The sequence below is a fragment of the Nyctibius grandis genome, chromosome 5, assembly GCF_013368605.1.
Source record: "Nyctibius grandis isolate bNycGra1 chromosome 5, bNycGra1.pri, whole genome shotgun sequence".
Lineage (NCBI taxonomy): Eukaryota > Metazoa > Chordata > Aves > Nyctibiiformes > Nyctibiidae > Nyctibius > Nyctibius grandis.
The window spans coordinates 85,812,520-85,832,551 of NC_090662.1; the positions used below are offsets into that span (position 1 = coordinate 85,812,520).

Below are 20,032 nucleotides of genomic sequence, written 5' to 3' on the forward strand. Positions count from 1 at the left end.
TTTCAAGGAAACTACTTCTCCCAAGAACACAGAAAGACCATGTGACTTTGAACTGGAAAACCTGAAAGATCAGTGAGCCTACCTGCTAATGAGCAACTTGCTATTGGAATCAGCTCATTAGCTTTCATTTTTTGCTGGCTGCTGATCGATTCATGAACCACTCACGTGGCCTCTGTAAGATGTACATAAATTATCAAATGCATTGATTTCTAAAAATAATAAATCAGGAACTCAGTCCTTTCCGTATCTCTAGTATAAATGCTTAGCTCAATGGCCTTCAAAATTCATCCAAAGAAAACAATGACAACAACAGTGTTCACAGATACATTGCATCTCAAATGGCAAATATTCTGCTGCAAAAATAAGCTTTGCTGGCATCTCAGAGAAGTGAATAAAAGCTTGCCTCTGAAAACGTTACATACAAAATGTACAATACAAAACGCACAGAATTTTGCATGAATCTGTGTAGGTGGCAGCTCAAGAAATTCACAGTAAGGAACAACTGTCTACAGCAAGGAAAAATCCAAGCTAGATGATCTTAAAGTCCTCTTCCATCTCAGATCATTACATTTCCATAACCTTCTTCATATGACTGATGTAGTGAAAGTCCTATGGCATCCCAGAGTCTGTGTTGAGTGTTTGAAGTAAAAGTATTTGCTCTTGTCAACTGGTAACCTCAACAACATAGGAACAGAATCTGCTGAACACTAAACCATGCAAAGGAAAAAATAGGGAAGGAATCCTCCACCCAAACAGGCAGCCATAATGTTACTATTTTCAGCACACATGGCTATCTCCAACACTAGGCTGTCCAACCTGACTTCACCTGGCCTCCCAACTGCTTATAAAAATTATAGCAAAAATTAGTACTTTGGACATGCATGCTTGCAAATTTCAAAGCACTTCGTAACACTGATTTGCAATAATTTGCCTAAGGTCATGTGGGCCTTGATTCAAAGCCTGTTAAATACAAAGCAGTCTTTATATTGACTTCAAAGAGCTTTGGATTGGCCCCACAATGGATCGCTACATGGTAAACAGAAAAATCAGGAACAGAAAACCTGGTCTAAGGAAGAGACGTCATTCTCTCCTTCATTGCCTCAGTTCACTGAAGATGATAGGAACGTGAGATTTATTTTTCCTGTTCTTCTGTATCACGCTGCTGGCCCAATGAAATGGCTATGGCTCTTTTCCTGCTTAACTGTATTTCTAGAAGCATTATTTAATTCTCAAAATCCTCTGGTACAGTCTAACACAAGAGCCCAGCTACATTTCAGAGGTATCTTCATCACCTTGACCCTCAGTAATACCAGCATGAGAGCAGTGGAGTGCCACTGGAGAGAGCTGTGTCAATGTATGCCAGCTGAGGACCGTGCCAGAAGAGCTGGACCGATGGCATACTCACTGCTAAATAACAGTAAGCCTAGGACTAAATGCCATAACAATAAGGAGTTAAAACGTGCAGACCAGAAAACATTGCTTAATCCCAGTTTACTGAAAGGACATGTCATTTTTAGAAAGTTGTCCAAACAACTGTCTTAATATTCTACACCAAAGTGGCTATTAATCAAACAACAAAGGCCCAATTAACACATAGCTGTTGTCACCTTGATGTTAAAAGCCTCTCCCTTCCCCCCTTCTTTCTTTCTTTTTGTCTTTAATGTTACAACCTAACCCAAAAATGCCTCAGGGCCCTACAGGGAAAAAAAAAAAAAAAAGACAAGATAGAGAGAGGGAGGGAGGGAGGGGGAGAGGGAGAGAAAGCGGGGAGGGGAGAAAAAGAGAGACTTAAATACCATCTCTCCTCTAGGCAGCAATTTCCACAGATGAAGAGGTCACCACTGTTTAACAGTGTGCTGCCACGTTAATTTAGTATGACAAGATAAAGCAGTAATCTCTGCTCGAAGAGGCTGTAAACCGCCTGCTATCCAGGGACATGCTCGAGTCGATTTGCACTGTATATCACTTTATACAATTGCCGTGACAAAGCCCCCTGAGTTCCCTCATGTAAATCTCTCTCTCTCCCTCTCAACTTCCCTGCCAGTCAGACAGCAGCGGATCTGCGGTAAGCTATGCAAACTTCGTGTCTTATGCATGCCAATGGACCCCAAAGCTCCCCCCCCACCCCCGCAAGAGAAGATGTTTAGGACTTTGATAATCCATTGATCCTACTTCCATATCGGCTTGTATTTTTCAATCTGTCGTGTTAAGTTGTCAGAGAGGGCGATTAAACCGATGTTTCATGTTCCGAGATTTGCGTTCCTGGGAATGATAGTTTTCAAAGCCTTTCTTGCTAGGTTCTGCTTAAAGATTATCCCTAAGAAAGCTGATGTGAATATTATTACGGGCATAAACCTGGTAATAAAACCATAAAGTGTTTTAGGTAAAGACATTTTAGAGATATTCAGGGTTATAAACATAAGAGTTTAAAGCTGGATAGAATTTGGAGTGCTTAAAAAAAAAAAAAGAAAAAAAAGCGCCCTGTCAGGCTGTAGAGTTTTCTCAGCATGAAGCAAAACAACATATGTAAAAGGGAAAAGGGAACTCACATGTCTATGTAAAATAAATATAATTACAAAATCACAGAAGAGGGCAGAGGAGAACACTGACCTGTGTAGTTAGACAGGAACGAAAAGAAGACAGAGCATGTGTAGCAGTGGTCATGATACTGCCTCAAATAAAATACAGTGACAGCTATTTCAAGCAAACAGCTAAGAAAGCTGTCTGTGTCTCCAGCAGTCTGCAGAGCTGAAAACATGGTCGTCTTGTTGGGGAAATAGGGTGAATTTTTTGCAATATGTTGCAACTCTCATATGCCATACTGCATCTCCAGAACATGCAAGTTTTAAATTATGTCTCCTCTCTATTTCACGTTTAATTTGTGTCATTTTCCTATGGCCTGCAGGCATGATACCAGTCACAGCACACAATACACCAAATACGGCGCCAAAATGTGAAACTGCACACATGCATATATACCCACTTTCTGGATTAAACATAGATGAGGACATAAATAGAATTAAAACAAGCACAGTAGACAGGTTTCTGCAGAATAAGACTGGAACTTAACTACAGTTTCTTAATTAATACATTGCCAGGTCTATCTACTAAGCCTATGCATGCCATTGGACTTGCTAGTACTGCTATAAAAATGACTGAGAAAGGCTAAATCAAATCTTTCACATGCAACAGGTTACTTACACTGTGTTCTCTTTAATTAATTAAATTTAGTAATAAAATTTGACAGCCATTGCAGCTGATAGTAAGAATGATGAATGCTTTAAGCACAAACGTTTCTAATAGCAATTGAGAAGTAATTCCCTAAATTTAAAATGGGGAAAACCACTGGAACCAATGCCATTTTTCAATACCGAATCTTATCAAAATAGCCTTTTAAAGGCATATTAGATTGCTTCTGTTAGCCGATTCATGTTGCTAACCAACACATCTCAAACTGTACATGTAAGTGTAAAATTTATTATTTGAACTTAACATTGCTGGCTGGATGTACAACAAAAGGTTTCCTTTTAGGGAATACCCAATTCTTAAAACCCCACTGAACACCATTAGTGCTGGTTAAAAAAGAAGTTTGCTAGAATATTCACACATACCCTCCAAAAAAGAGACAAGCTTGAACATGATTACTTCTACAAAAATGAGAAAGAATATTTATACAGTAACGTGTGTTATTTCTTTAACTCCACCGTGTACTGTGAATGGGATTACTCTCACCTAATTTTAGCCCCAAATTAGACATCTAGTCTAAACTAGTCATCAAGGCTCCCTCTACAGTCAATAGACAAGCACTTTCAGAGGGTAATTCATCTTTCCTGTCTTAGATGCTTATTTTAAGATTTGGAAGGTTGTTCTAGGAGGATGGTTATCTTTTTCATAAACTGTGAAGAGACCCCAGACACCTAAATTTATGCACCTAAACTCTGAACTGAATTGGTGAACTGAACCCCAATCTCATGGTATGGCATTCAAGAATCTCCAGAAGTTTGGAAACACTAATAGACCAGAGACCATCATGGATGAAGGACAAGTATAATTTCCATTGTACTAGCATATAAATTCAGGCACAGACAAGAGAAGTGAATTGCCAATGATAAATCAACAACCGGGAAGCTGGGAACAGAGTCTAATTTCATCCAGTAAACTGAAAACTTGCCATTTTTGTTAATATTTATGAAATTACAAGTATGGAGTCCAACAACTGTTTGTGGTATTTTACAGAGCAAAATAAAGATACAGGCCCTAAATATAAAAGTAAAATTTCAGTCAAATCAGTTTATCCACACGGAAAACTAGGGAATTCACTGTGGCCCTGTGTCAATATATTACCCAATACTCATGTTGACAGCTTCAAAACTGAAGCTATGGTCTCTGCCCAAAAGCTAAGTTTACACTGGCCACAAGCAAACAGGAGAAGTACATCACCTACCACACATGTATTCTTTGCAGAACTGAATCACACTATTTTCAATTCTGCTTGCAGATATATAAAATGCTGAAAATTGTTTTCCAGTAGAATTTATCAAATTGGTTTAAAAAGAATTTAAACAAGTGTTATACATGTAACTATCATGAATGATCAATCTGCTCTCCCTCACATTCTACACGTATTACTGTCTGTGTCAAGACAATATAAATTCAAGAATAATAACAAAAAAACGGATATTTGCAGATTTTATATTTATAAAAGTAAAGAACATACCATGGACTCACACTCTAACATCAGCCAGACGCAGGACACCAACTCAAGTGAGTTGAGTGTTTTGAGCTCTGAGATGCAGAATGCTTTACGTTCCCAACAGAGCTAAGCGCTATATAGCAAATACTTACAAAAAAGCAACTTCTCTGGCCAGGCAATTACCTCTCACTCAAGGCTTTTTTGGTTGAAGTTACGTAACTAGAGATTTCTAAACTATAGGGATCACCAGCTGAGCTTATCACCCTAAGCTCCAGTTGTAACCTATGGAGAAAAATACGCACTTCTAGGGTGTGATTTCTCTGACCTACTTAGAAGCTATGTTAGGACAAAATGAAACATGCTCTGCTATTCCTTATTTACTTCCATTACCCATAAAGTTAAACCTAAAGTTACTATCTTACCTCTGGACTTACACTTTGTAAACATTTAGTCTGACCAGTCCTCACCCTTGAGTCCTCACCCCAAAAGTGACACTGTGATTGACATGATGTTGCTTTATGTGTTAGTGATCATGTTTTTGCTAACTTCCTTCCTATATGAAAATCAAAATATTCTCTTACTGCACCAAGAGACCTATAATCAACAGAAATTTACTATTGAGACTGCTGTCATACACCATAAAAAACACCACAGATTTAACTGAAAATTAGACAAGAAACTAACACTCTCCTACAGAGTCCTAAATCCACTAAGCTCTGCATTTGTATATGGTGGTTTTCTGGAGACCCACAGATCCTAGGCAGCTAGATGCTAATCTCAGCAAACGCTACTGCCTTTGAACACAGATGGATCAAAACCTGAGCACCTCTCCTGATTACAACTGCAGCAGTTTAAAATGAAAAGAATGAGGGAAGTTTCACTTACAGTTTCAGAGGTGAAACACACACTTTAAATTCAATCTAAAAATCAACATAGAGGAGGGTCTGAAGCATGGATATTTGGTATTATTTCTGGCTAACAATATTAATCAGCAATGCAAGCTTCCACTTCTGACACAACTTAGTGTATAGATACACATACAATCTACAGAGGTAATTCAGATTCCAGATGTCAGAAGGATTTTACCTTTTGCTCTGGTATTTCTTATTTTGTGTCATCAAACTCCAATCCTACAAAAAGCTATGCGCAGAAGGAGTCATAGTCAGTGACCTCTCCGTCCCTCCCTCTTGCTACCATCAGCATTAGGTTCCAATCAACCAGATTATTTTGCAGGAACAGGGTCATAAGCTAAGCATTCTGGGGCAGAAATGTTTCTTTTTTTTGTCTCTATAAAAATAAATCATGCTCTGGGTGCAATATAAATAAAGATAATAACAGTCTGATGCTAGATTTTATTGGTCTATGTTTTGGACATTCTATATAATTTGCCTGTTGCCTGTACAAACTACAAAAAGTTAATCTTTACAAAAAGTTAATCTTTACAGCCCTTTTTTTGCTTAGGGTGGATAGAGTTTTAAAAGCAAAAAAAAAAAGGATGCTGAAGCAGACTATTCCCATGCATAATGACAATCTTGTTTACGCTCCTCTGGCAAAAATTGTCCTTAGTTAAACTGGGCGCAAACTTCACCCAGTTATGTCCATTAGTTTATCTAGTGATGCTAAACTCACAGGATTCATCGAGTCTACTTCTCCTTTGCAAAGAGCGGAAATGCCTTATCTGGTCACACAACTGTACCTAAACTGGAAAAAGAAACAAAGAACTTAACAGTGTTGAAGAGTGTTTGGAAATGAGGCTGGCCAAGCTATTCAGACAAGCTTGCTACCCCAGACATAAAGGACTCTTTTACTTAAGAAAGTTTGTTTCCTCCATTTAATTGTCTTGAAACACTTGGGAACATTTGCTGGTTCAGAAACATTGTAGCTTGTCAATCTTCTCCAGTAGGGAGGTTTCTGCACATGCCTTTGGAGTTAACTCGCCTACGTTAGATGCCTGTACTTTAGCAAACACATATTGAAATCTGTAGTCTGTTTTACCACAGGTCCTTCTCCAGCCATTAATCTCTAGAGAAAATTAATAAACCCCTTCATTACAGTAGAGAAGGTGGTGATATTTCACTGATATACTCAAGACAGAGGAAGTAGCTAGCTCCACAAAAGAAAAAAAAACATGACTGGGTGACATGACACTTTAAATGCTAGCAACTGCCTGAAGCCACATTTTCATTACCACTCCAACCATCATTACTTTTGGTGAATCTGCAGAAGCATTAGCAGTGGCAAGAAAAATTAGAGAAAGCAAGCTGGCCTTGGCACAGCCTGATCCAACTTGAATTTGTATAACCTGAGAAAACATACTTAAAGAGGCAAAGCAAAAAACATGATGGAGCATTTCACTCAGCCATTAAAAGGACAGAAAAGAAAGAACCACTTCTGAGTGTCACTGCAATGGGTAACATCCTAACTGCGGACACAAACATTTGACAGTGAGAGAAGAGACTGTAAAACATGTCTGTGAGTACTGAGTGTAGCAGAAGGTTCTGGCACTGCTGGGAGCCAGAGCTGATAATCACAGAGATTCCTTGCAACGCTGAAATTCAAGAAACCATGACCAATACTTCACAATGCACTTCAGTTTTGGAATATCTCTACGGAAAGGAGAGCTGCATATCAAAAAACAACCATCCTCTAGTTTATTGACATTCTGTTCAAGCAAATAGCGCAATACTGTCTTTTACTGTGCAATGTTTTCATATGAGCTATTTACTAAAAGGCTTTAGAATAAATAATAAAAATGACTAAGTTAAATATGACTACAAGCAGAGGAAGAAAATGGGCAAGGCAAAAAAAGGTTTTCAGACGACAACTGCAAGCAGACAGAAAGTGACAGTGTAATATTGTTCTTATAAAACTGGAAATAGAGAAAAAGGTTTTCTCACCTGCAGTGAAAAGAAAGGGAGAAAGCCACACCAGCTGCTCGGAGGAAGTAAGGCGGATATGAGAAGCGTACGGAGCAGACAGAAAGCAAAAGGGGACACTGTTCCTGGAAGTTCTAAAACGAACGGGCAACTACTGAAGCAAAATGAGTCAAGATGATGCGCAAAAGTAGAAGTTTGCACTATGTAGGGGGCAAAATATAATCAACTTAGATTCCCACATGCCTTGCCTTGAGGCACGTGTCAGAGTATGAAAGTCTGTTACGCTGCGCTCTGTTCGGATACTAGTTACCACTGCCAGCCCAGGGCCACAAACTTCCTAACAGTGCAGAAGCTTGGTCAAAGGAGTTAACCTCATTGTTTGAAAGGAAAAGCATGAAAACTTAATTACATTTCTGTTGCCTTCTCCTTCCAGAACCATGGAGAACTGGGTGTTTAATTCGCAGCAGAGTTTCTGCCTCACTACAATACCATAAAGATTCACTATCACCAAAGAAAATGCAGCATTTCAGAATAAATTTGGGCAGAGTGACACAGGTGATGGGCCTGGACTGGAGAAACTGTATGATGTCCACAGCTACTGTGAGGTCCAGTAGGATGGAGATACCATAGATCCTACCTATGTTATGTCACACCTAGGGATTGACTGTTGAAAGCAAAAGCTGTATCAAGAAGTAGGAATGCTTAAACATAGTCTCTTTACATTGTTGCTATAAACTAATCTCGCAGTCCTGCTGGGGCTTTCTCTGTACCCTAGTCTTCATCTTCATCAGTGCTCCTCAAATTGGTAGCTTCAAAATTTTGTTTCTAATCTGTGGTATCTCCTGCCTCCCTCTGGAAGACATCACTGTCCCAATCTTCCCTGTACTAGCTGCGGGCATGCTCCTGCACTTCCAAGCCATGAAAGCTGCACATACCACTAGGCTGACCTGGCAGAGCTGACGCCAATGCACTATTTCCAGTAAAAATGTACAAACCTCACTGAAATTACCTAGCAGTTCTCAGTAAGTGTCTGTAATCCCAAACTGAGCTACTTACTAAACGCAGTCTGGATTGAGATACTAATTTGGAATGAAACCACTGTGTCCACTGTGGAAGTCCTAGGGCAGATTGCTTAGAAAGACGACCAAATTTTTTCTTTTAAGACTTACATACTTTCTCAGTAGTGCACTTAATGGTTCTTTTCTCTCCATCGTATGAGAGACCATCTGGTTCAAATATTCCTACTGACTGTGGGTTTTATGGTTTTACCTATCTTTTTTCCTGTGGAATTTTTTAGCTATTCACTTCAATTAGATTTTACTAGTATTTATGCAAGAAGCTTAAATGAAGATATTTTCCAGTATGAAGTCAATGAATTGATTCCTAGGCATATAATCACTTGCAAACAATAGATACATACAGTTGCCAGCACTTCTATAAAACAAAGGTGTTTACTTTTCTGTTGATTATTTTCTGCTTAACTGCATTCGAATGAATCCATTAAAAACGTGACTGCTTCACAGTAAGATGATCTTCAGCAAAAACAAACAACTGCTGTTTCCACTTCTCTTCATGGCCTTTAAAAACTACAGTCATCTGCACTCTGTATTTCAGGCAATTTATAGATTATAAGTCTGGTCTTGATTTGTTAATTTATTGTTTTAAATGTAGTTCTAACCCTCCTGCTCGGGAGAAAAAAAATGTTTTCCTACTTTATTACTTATTTATTGTCCCCTAACCAACCTATGGACCTTTCAGAGTCTGATCAAAACACCAACGGCTCATCTTAAACTTCAGCCAGTCTTTCTGCCCATTGACTTCAGCTGGAACGATGTATCCACTCCGGATCTCCACGGCCACAAGTAAACAAAACTCACTGTATTAAGAGAGTGGTAGAACAAACCAAGGAAACTTCCATAAACTAGCATACCGCTCCTGAATTGCACTATGGCTTTCATCCCTGCCTCACCTGAAGAATGAAAACATTTTTTTGTTTTACCTGCCCTATATAGGACCTGCGCAACAAGTAGTTTGCAAGTAATTGCTAAATACTGTAAGCATTACTTACATACATAGATGGGACAGGACTGGAGAGCCAGGAGAATACAGATCATGACTAGGAGGACAGGCAGGTCATAACAACTTAAATGGAAGATATTTTGTCAGGCAGATACGAGAGGCATCAAAGCATTTTCTGGCTCCATCACAACTGATGTTCTTAAGTTCTCAAGGACTGCAGAGAGTTTTCTAGAGTCTGGACTAAATGATGTAGTAGACAACTTCTACAGCTGTTTGATGGGTCCTGTCTGATTCTTCTTTATTTGCTCCCTTTCCTAATAGACCACAGCGTCATTCTCTGAAACAGTGCAAGTGTAAAAACTGGAAAGATCAAAACTCTGATACAAGCCTGAAATTATATCTGTGGAAACTGCTTTCATGTGCTACTTTTGTGATGACATTTATAATGCAATGTTTGTAACAATGCAATTTCATCATCTTATAAATATCAATTTACCATTAAGAGAGGAAGGAAAGAACACCAAAAAAAAACCAAATGCAAACTTACCACCATTTCTGCTTTGTTTTAATTGAACTAGTCTTGTTCAGATAAGCCTGTCTATCTCTTACAAACCAACAGTTTATAGTTTAAACTGTGAAATCGTGTGTGTGCGTGTGTGTGTTGTGATTATGGTGCCTGCTAACAATTTCATACTGCCACATTGCACATATGGCTTCCAAGCTAGCTTTATCTGAATCTTTGTGAATCTATTCTCCGTGCTATTAAACTGAGCACATTCCACATCGTTCAAAAGTAATTACACTTTTGTCTAAAGTGTAGGAGACTGCTCTCCCCAAACAATGAAATTCTCATTATTAGAGCTGGCACAATAACGGCACTGGTGTTCACAACACTGTGCATTGTACCATCACAATAACTTATCCTAAGCCTGATGCACAAAGGTACACTGGAAATTAAAATTTCTCTAAAACCACTGTGGGTTTTTTTTTTTTTCCAATAGGCATTCTTTAGCTCAGTATAATTAGAGTCCTATTTGACTTTTTAAAAAGCTATATGCGTTCAGATTTCCATTCTCTTTGCAACTTCTGAATAGCAGCTAAGTGCTCTAGCTGCATGTTGTTCTGATCCAATGCTATTCACATGCTGACGACCCCAGACCAACAGGTGAAGTGCAGGCCAGGATGTATGTGATAAGAGAATTCAAATGCAGCACTAAACAACCTTTTGTTTTTGACAAATGGAGGAAAAGCATGAAGCAACGTGTTCATAAGCTCTTTGACCAGTAGTACCGTTATTCTTAATATGACCAAAATTTCTTGATATTATTCCCAAATTACGGAGGAATAACTTCATTCACCACAGAAATGCAACATTTTTTAGTGTGAGGCAATAGTACTACTTAACAGTAGCACTGCAATATTTCCTATCAATTTAAAGCACTTCTGAAAACGAATTCTAAATCCCACCGAAAGCGCAGGACAAATGGGCTAGCAGTGCAGTCACGCAGTTTGGAACAACTGGACAGTGGCAAAATTACACCTTAGCAGTTTTCTCTTTTGGCCAGAACTTCCTTTTTTTTTAATCTCATCCAGCATTTGATTGATAGTCTACAGTTACCAAGAATGGTCAAATTTGACCACGGTGTACCATGCCCATGGTATACTTTAATCAGTGCTTTTAGCCTGGACATCTCTTATTTTCAGGAATTTGCACAGACACTGCTGGTAAGATCAGTAGTCTTTTGAGAGGTGGCAAAAGCAACATGGTAAGGCAGACAAATAGAAATAAGTAAAATAAACCCTCATAATTTAGATGAGCTAACAACTATCTGTGCTATCCAAATACTGCAGCCTTAATAGGTTTCTTCAAAAGAGGTACTGGCTGATACTGTAATCCTCAAGTGTTTCCCTGCTAAGCTTATGGCCTGCTTTGAACGTCCTAAGGGGACTCTCGGATATATTCTAGGTCAAATGATTTGTCTTGTATTTTCTACTGAGCCTTTGATTGAAGTCTGATAAATTATTGTTTCTTTTCTTATCAGTGGAAGAGATTTCCTACTTATTATAAGTATCTAGTTTCTCCTACCAAAAAGGAAGGGAGTTTGGGATACAGTTGCCCCCGCCTTTCACAGAACCACAGAATGGTTGAGCTTGGAAGGGACCTCTCGAGGTCATCTGGTCCAAACCCCCTGCTCAAGCAGGGCCACCTACAGTCAGTTGCCCAGGACCGTGTCCAGATGGCTTTTGAGTATCTCCAGGGAGGGAGACTCCACAACATCCCTGGGCGACCTGTTCCACTGCTCAGTCACACTCACAGTAAAAAACATTTCCTGACGTTCAGATGGAGCCTCCTGTGTTTCAGTTTGTGCCCACTGCACTAACCTTTCTCTGGTTGCAGTTCCAGCATCCTCAGAAATACCCTGTTCATTTTGATGGGAAGATTGGTTTTGCAGCTTTTTTCCTAATTTTGGTTAGGTTTGAAGATTTCTTTCTAGAGATTTTACCCTCCTTTTATAAAAATTTACCCAGCATTCTGAGCTGTGTCTCTAAGTTGGCAGTTGTTACAACTTGGTAAAGTGCAACAGGGTAAATTTTCAAAAGTCCAAGTTCGGTAAAATGTTGAGTTACCATTCTGGTACAATCAGCCCTTTGCCTTAAAGATCCTAGGATGACCCAGCTAGCAGGACTTGTAAAAGGAAACACAGCTGGAAGTAACCTATGAAACAGAGGGTCAATTAGCAGCTAGAAAAGTGAGGCCAAGAAATTGATTCTCAAGGTTGAAATTGTTTTCCTAACTGTCCCTTCATGACCCAGTGCTGCGAGGCAGAATATGAGGAGGCAGGGACGGCTGTGGCAACAAGAGGAACTCAGCTACGCAGCCTACTGATGAGATAAAGCTGTGTAATGGCATACCTTTTCCAGATCCCTTCTCTGTGCCTTTATTCTGCTGAGATTGTTCCTTAAGCCAAACAGGTGTTGTGCATGTAGCTAACACAGAAAGATCTCTCTGGATCTATACCATGTCCAGATAAGAATCCCTTCGGAGAAGAGTCTTAGCCAGCAAATCACACACAAAGCAACATGTTTAGCAGGGTGCAGCAGAGTGATGCACTACATGATTTCAGACTGGCTGTATGTCTGTTACTGTCTTATCGGACATTGGAGAGATCTGTAAAGGTGTACCCTGCTAAGGACAGCATGTGGCTGCGAAACGAGAACTCCATAGTCACTTGCAGACTCAGTCAGTAGGTGTAGTAGCACAGCTGACAAGCTATTAAGAAGCGTGAAGCACACTGCTGGAGCTTTATCAATAAAACTGTATTGGACTGCACTGTGCGGTGGTGTGTGCACATGTGCATACACCTGGATTTGCTTCCCAGAGACTATAAAATAGCACAGAATGTCAATTCAAACAGTATAAAAATGGCCTCTGTAATGCTACCAAAGTGAATACCCTTTGGGAATGACTTTTGTAACTGCTAATCACTCAAACTGAAGTCATCTAGAAGTTATCCAAGCACTAGGTTCAGTTACTTCCTTCTTATAACTACACACCACAACAGCAGAGCGAGTGATTATGTGTATTTTACTCATTTACACTGATCACTTCCTTCTTTCTGGAGACACATAGGCTACATCCTTTCTGACCTACCTGGGTGATGATTTTTATAAGACACTCCTCACTAAAAGAGAGATATTACCAAAATTTCACGTTCATATAAACTGGCGATTTTCTTAAATATGTATGAGGACAAAATCAGTCCCTACAAACCCCCCAGACTGCTTCAGATAAGCCTACATCATCTCACTACTACAGCAAAACTGTCTAAAACACGTAGTAATTCAGTATCTTGTATTATAGAGACAGAACACACTGTTTTGACATCACATTAAATATAGCCTTCATAACAGGAAGTCACACTAGGTGATCAGCTAAACTTCTTGGCCTTAAAAACTATAAATGAACAAAGAAGTTAGTTAAAATCAGTTAAAGAGCAGTTAAGCATTTCAGTGAGGTGTAGTTAAAATACTCCTGCTGGGCTCCTTAGAAGACGACGAGTTTTTATTTCATTAGGGTCTGATTCTACACTACTGGTGTCATCACAAGTTTATCTACTGACTTAAATGTTGTCATGAACAATCCCTTATCTTCAACACACTCTTTTAAAATAGGTCAAAATACAGCAAAGCTCATACATCAGTTACATACCCTAACATCCCATTGGTTGGAACTGTATATTAATGAATTACATCTCCATAAACCATATGATAAAGGATGAGAAGTAAACAAGCTAGAAAAAGATAATGGTGTGTCTGCCCATGAGTAATTTTTCCAATGAGGTTCTTTCTTCATTTAAAGTTGCAATAACACAAAGTAAAATTAATTATTCCAAAGCACTGTTTGACCTTACGCATTAGGCTAAAAAGGAAAAAAAATGGATCGGGATCAGTGAGTTATTTTGTCTAAGAGAGCAGCTTCAGTGAATATCCAGTGACTTGGTCCTATGAGAAATAATAATCCCTAAGGCTTTTTACTTAGGGCTTGTTACATATGTGTAATGAGCTGTAAGGGCTTAAATACCACTATGGAGCTGTTTCAGGCTTTTATGAGAATACACTATCACCTATTTTGCAATGCCTTTTTAAAAGCCTTCAAATACGCAGGTCCACTCGTTATCTTCACTTAACGTGAAATTGTCAGTGCCCTTGTCAAAATGGGAGACTAACAGAAAAGTTACAGTCAATTTGTAAACAGGCAAGAGCTGCGTAAGTGTGTTCACAATAGACAGCTTTGTCGACGTGCCTAAGTCCTGGGGTTTCAATGCCTTTCCCTGCACCTTTCAACCTTTATAAAAATGTATCACAGTACTCTGTGTGAAGGGCCCAAACACGTGTAAGGAAAATGGCATTGCTTTTTATTCTTTTTGCTTGTCTGCTTTTAGATAAAGCCAGTTCTGGACTTCCAGTGGGCTGCTAAATGCAATGAATTAAGTGCACAGTGTCATTTGTAAAGTGCACAAAAAGGTGGGAATTCACAAGCGAAAAAGTGGTAGGCTGATTTAATTCCATAAGCTCAGCAAATTTTCTTGTAGGTATCTGTGGTATGTGAAATACACATCAGATGTGAATTTTTAAAACCGGCAAAATCCAAAGTTGCTTTTTTTACCCTTTATACAGACTTCTGTGCCTTACTATTGCATAAACTTGGCATCGGGGTGATATTTCAGACACCATGCCAAACATGACTTTCACTTACAGTGTTCCAAAACCATTTACTGTTTGCTGAACACATACACTTCAAATTCACATCACTGTAGCTAAAAAATTTCAGCACCCTAAAGCCAGCAGGCAAAGGTGAGGAAAAGTGGAGTTTGCACTGCAAGTGATTTAGCGTTTGTAGCGGAGGGTAAAGGCAGTCCAGCTAGGTCAAAGCTTTCACATTATTGTAGCATGTTCTGTACGTGTAACTGTGCATTGTATACTCCATAAAGTACAGATCTGGATGCCAAACTACTGTAGAGGCAGAATTCAAAGAATGGATGTAAGCACAATAGACCATTAGCAAACCTACCATTGTGTTGTGCTGAGAAGTGGGAGTCCTATGGCCACAGTTCTCTTGCGTCAGCAGAGAAACTGGCTGAAATTCCTCAGAGTGAGGCTTGTTGGGAAAACTCACATGCAAGGGAAGGTGAAAGGCTGGGAGCCCGTCACTCTCCTCTTCTCCCACTTTCTGTCTGCTTGTCACCATGGCTACCTCTCCATCTGCTTCCCCATACGGAGAGGCTGGTCGCTTGGAAGACATCCTGGAAGGAACAAAAGAGGAGAAAATAATGAAACCTCCAAATAAATCCTTAATGCCGTCATTGTGTGGTTAGGGGCCATTGTAACAGAAATGCCTTTTTTGTGCTGGCAGAGAGCAGGAAACCATCCAAATACCACTGCAAAGCATACACAATTGGGAACAATGGCCAAGCAGGTAGCAACAGAACAGTGGCTTGTTTGTTGTGAGAATAATACACTAATATAGCACTCCCTTGTATTCTGGCTTCTTAAACATGAAAATTCACCTAAGACGACTGTATAATGAAATGCAATTCCTTTAAAAAATACCCATCTGGTTTTGCATTTGCAAGACACCGTAAGAAGACAGAATGTCTCCCTGATACAAGCTATTGTCAACTTAGCTTTTAAGGAATAATCATCCACATGTATTTAAACATAACCAATAAAAAAATAAAAGTAAAATAAAATAACTGGCTAGCAAGCCAAAACGTCTATGTTTATAAAACTTCACCCATGTGAACAACAGAGCGTTATAGTCATGTTGCAAGAACCTTTCCAGGTTCGCAGATCTGGGACAGTTAAGCAATTAAACATTTGGATGTTAAAAATCTAAGCTTTTTGACAACATAAATTCAGGGTTGCACTAAGTGAATGAAGATTTGCTGCCAAGATACCCTATATTTCCTACCTATAGCCAGATCAGCAAAAAATAGATGCAAATATAATTTACATCTATATCTATATGAAAAAGGATACAGAAGGAAGATACATAGAGCACACATTGGAAAAATCACACACAAATCTTGACTTAAAATTCAGGCCGATATTCTGAATTTTTTGAGACTGTCTGATAACATGTGTCTATCTTCAACTTTTAGAAAGACTGAAAGAATCCTTATCTCATTGGAAAATCCAGTTTTCATCCAAAGCAGGCACTACTGAAAATCTTACAGGACAATCTGAACCCAGAACACTTCCAGCTGGGTCTTCAAAATAGAGGGGTCCACTGAAGTATTAAAATGCAGACGACTTCTGGGATTAATTACAGCAACATTGTTCGTGAAAATCAGGGTATGTGCATGGATGGCTTAATGGGCCACTGTGCTAAGCAGGGGCATCTGTAATAAGGAGTGGAATGAGAAGTAAGAAATCCTATAGGCATAGTCAAAGAAGAAAATAAAGAAAAAAAAGAGAAATTTTTCATGGAAAATAGGAAGTTATGAACACGGAAACTGAAGACTATTGTATGTAAAAGTTGAAAAGACAGGCTGAAGTAATACTGCTCCTCCTCAAAAATCTAGTATTTATGATTCTAATTACCCCATTTTGATTTTCCACTTCACAGTTAAAGGACTGCATTTCAAAAGCCCAGCAGCCTCTTGAACCATGTGTGGGGCTGCTGTGAGGTGGAGCATGTCCATACGATTTGGCATATTGAGCACGAAATGGTTCTTAGCAGCAGTCAACTGGGTCTGAAAACAAACAGTGACTTTAAACAGCCCTTTGTTAGGACTTATTTTGTTTCTAATGATCTCATTTTGAGCTTTGCCTCCTGAGCCAAGTTAGATTAAAAAAACCCCACACAACAAAAAAAATCTCAGACAAAAAAATCCCTACCAGAACCTATACTCAGCTGCACATCGACTGTTCTGAACACCACCTATTGCTTGTACATAGAGAAGCAATCTGTATTTTCTATTAATGTTTGACTTAGTCCAACAGACTAACACTTCATACATCCTACCTGAATTCTGTCTTCTAGGCTTTCCCACCTACGTGTCTGCAGAGAAGCATATGTATAAAGACAGAGATCACCAGATAGACTCTTACTGGCAGTTTTGTACTAGCCCACTGAATTCAGCATTTTACAGCTACGTTTGATGTGACAGATCTCAAGCTTTTCTTCTGCAGAAACCATGCAACTCCCTCCTGAAGTTAATGTGAATTATTCATATTCTGCATTGCACCGCACCAAGATACATATTTGCTATTGATTCCAGCTGTAACATTTTGGTTACCCATTTCAACGCTGCCTTAATAGAAGCTTGGGTTTTTACAAAATCTCTCTTTCTGAAAATCAGCACTAAGCAGTTGTCTCAATTTTGGCAAACAAAAAGGGAGGGACACAAAATCATTAGTCAATTATTCCACAGTAATGTTCTATATTTTAGGACGTTTATATTTGATGGCTTAAAGTATTGTAAACCATCTACAAAACTCTCCACAGCAATTCACTTTGACAATACAATATAGAGAGAGGATGCTTTCCTTTGTATTGAAGATTTGTATTACGTATTATACACCCAAGCTGTGTTAAAAACTCCTACTGCTGTTAACCCAGAATAACCCAGATTCTGTCACATTGCTTCACGAGGACAGTTTGACTATCATGTTGAAGTAAAGTTCTTCTGCTAACTTTATCAGGGAATACATGGTTTCCTCTACTGTATTCAGTTAGCGTGCTGCAGATCATCATCGCCTTCTGCTTGTCACTGTTCCCAACAGGGATGATATCATTTTCTGCAGGGAATTTATAAAAACAGGCAAGGAAGACAATAGAGGTGACCATCTCCATACACTCACAATAACAGAGATTGTTATGTTTTTGATCTAAAACAAAAACCTATGGGTTGGACTGTAGGCTAACCCACAGTGATACTAGAGAGCAAAGAAGAAACTCTTTCCTTCCTCATGCAGCTCTTATAATATCCAGTTTAAATTACAAGCCGAGTGCTCATCATAATGCTAGAAGACTAAGAAATTGCTAAAACAAGTAATGTGGCGACGCTACAAATCTGATCTGCATTAGTCTTCCAAGTGACTATGACACTCAAAGAAATGGTTGCCCAACCCTAGGTAAGGGTCACACAGCTCAGAGAACGACTGCAATTTGTCTTCAGGTAGGTCTGTCCGCAGCCAACATGAGTTAGGTATAATCTGGCCTTTCAGAAATCTCATCATCCCCTTTAACATCTAACACAAACATCACAGCTTCACAGAAATTACTTACTACCTATGAACTTCTGGGAAATTTCCACAAGAAAATGCAAGATTTCAAAAGAGAAATAAATTCCTACCTATTTTTGGAAATGTCTTCCAAAAGGACAGTAACTATCAAAGCCTGTAAGCAGCAAAGGATCAAATCACTGATAGGTTCACGACCAGAAAACAACATGATAGAAGGTAAATTCATTCACAGATGGTCTTTCATTATTTCTATAGCTTTATTGGTCCCTTTTCTGAATTTCAAATGCTCCCACACCCCATATCCTTGAATTCTCTTCTTTTCATACATCTTCATTTTCCTACTGAGCTAATACTAGGTCTTAACAGATTCCATATCTGAGATACAAGTAGGAGTTACCATTATGAACAATAAGCAAAGGGAAACAGCTAAATTCTGAGTAACAACGTTATCTGAAACTGAGCTCTTTTCAACAGATCTAGGTCTAATGACGGACTGGAATTATCCCATCTTAACAAAGAACTGCAAACATCTTGGATCTACCCTCAGTGATAACACGACAGTTTACAAGTTGCACAACTTGAAGATCTTTTTCTCAAACTAGTTTAAATTCAGAAGGGTTTTCAATTACACCCCTCTGAAAGGACATCTACAATGAGAGAGGAAACATCAGTTTCCTCAAAAATCAACCTATGGACAGGATTAAAAAAAAACAAACAACAAAACCCCAACATATAACTCTCAGAAAAGTAGCAATACGGTGGACCAGATTCTGAATCTAAAAGGGTGCCTCTGCAGATGAAATCTGTTGCAACTTAAGACTTGCAAGAAGAGCTGCAAGAAGAGCTGCATTTTAAACTGTCATTCATCATTTCTACTAAATACGTATTTTAGAAAACCTAAACGTGCAAAGTTCAGATGCAGTGGGACACAGGCAGTACTCAGCCCACTGCAGAGAGATGTTGGAGTTATGAAACATATCCCCATACTTGATTTTTGTCAGTGGTTAGGATGGAACTGAAGATTTACTTCTGGTGATGAATTCAAATAAGACTATTTCTTGTAAAGGGACTCTTTTTCTGTTTTCAGAAAGGCTACTTAATATGCAGAAATTGCAGTAAAAAACATACCTTTTGTTAAATTTTCATTAAATAAATGCTTTTTCTGGTAGCAAGAGTGTTTTTTTCAGGGAAGTAAAAACTCACTCTTCTAACACAAATATTTGATGCAATTCATCTTACAATAGCTTCTCCACGTATTTCTTTACTCCCCTTCAATTTACAACAGACTCTTTGTAGGCTTAAACTGATACCCTGTGTCTATTGATCTCACTGGTTTTGGACTGACTTCAGCATGGCTGGGTTTTCCCACTGGAGAGAGTAAGAGCTACACTGCGACCACATGAATTGTTTCCTCATGCCATCTACCAGTATTGGTTCCAACCAAGTAATTTCAGGCTACCAAATAACATTATTTTGTTTATTTGGGTTTTTTTTCCCCCTTGACTTCAGTGCCTCACAAAAGTGGTCTTCCCACAGCTCTATTTTTTTATTATTATTATTTTTAACAGAACCTCGTTTAAGTGTCCCCACTACATTTCCATTTGTTCACTGGTTTTGGTTCATTTCATACATGATTGTATACCCAAAATAAATCTAAAATGGTATCCAATATTCAAGGAGATAGTGCCCTCTA

At 38.9% G+C, this 20,032-nt stretch overlaps 1 protein-coding gene across 5 annotated transcripts in view; it reads right to left on the reverse strand.

Moving 5' to 3' along the window:
* The window catches only part of SOX5 (SRY-box transcription factor 5), a 488,455-nt gene that overhangs the window by 243,641 nt on the left and 224,782 nt on the right, over window positions 1-20,032 (reverse strand). For 3 of the 5 annotated variants that reach the window (XM_068401092.1, XM_068401091.1, XM_068401089.1), the window contains one exon: window positions 15,161-15,392. In XM_068401092.1, the coding sequence (XP_068257193.1) occupies window positions 15,161-15,391 (231 nt within the window). In that variant the 5' untranslated portion in view covers window position 15,392. The remainder of the gene's footprint in view (window positions 1-15,160; window positions 15,393-20,032) is intronic. The other 2 variants (XM_068401094.1, XM_068401093.1) reach the window with 1 other exon arrangement.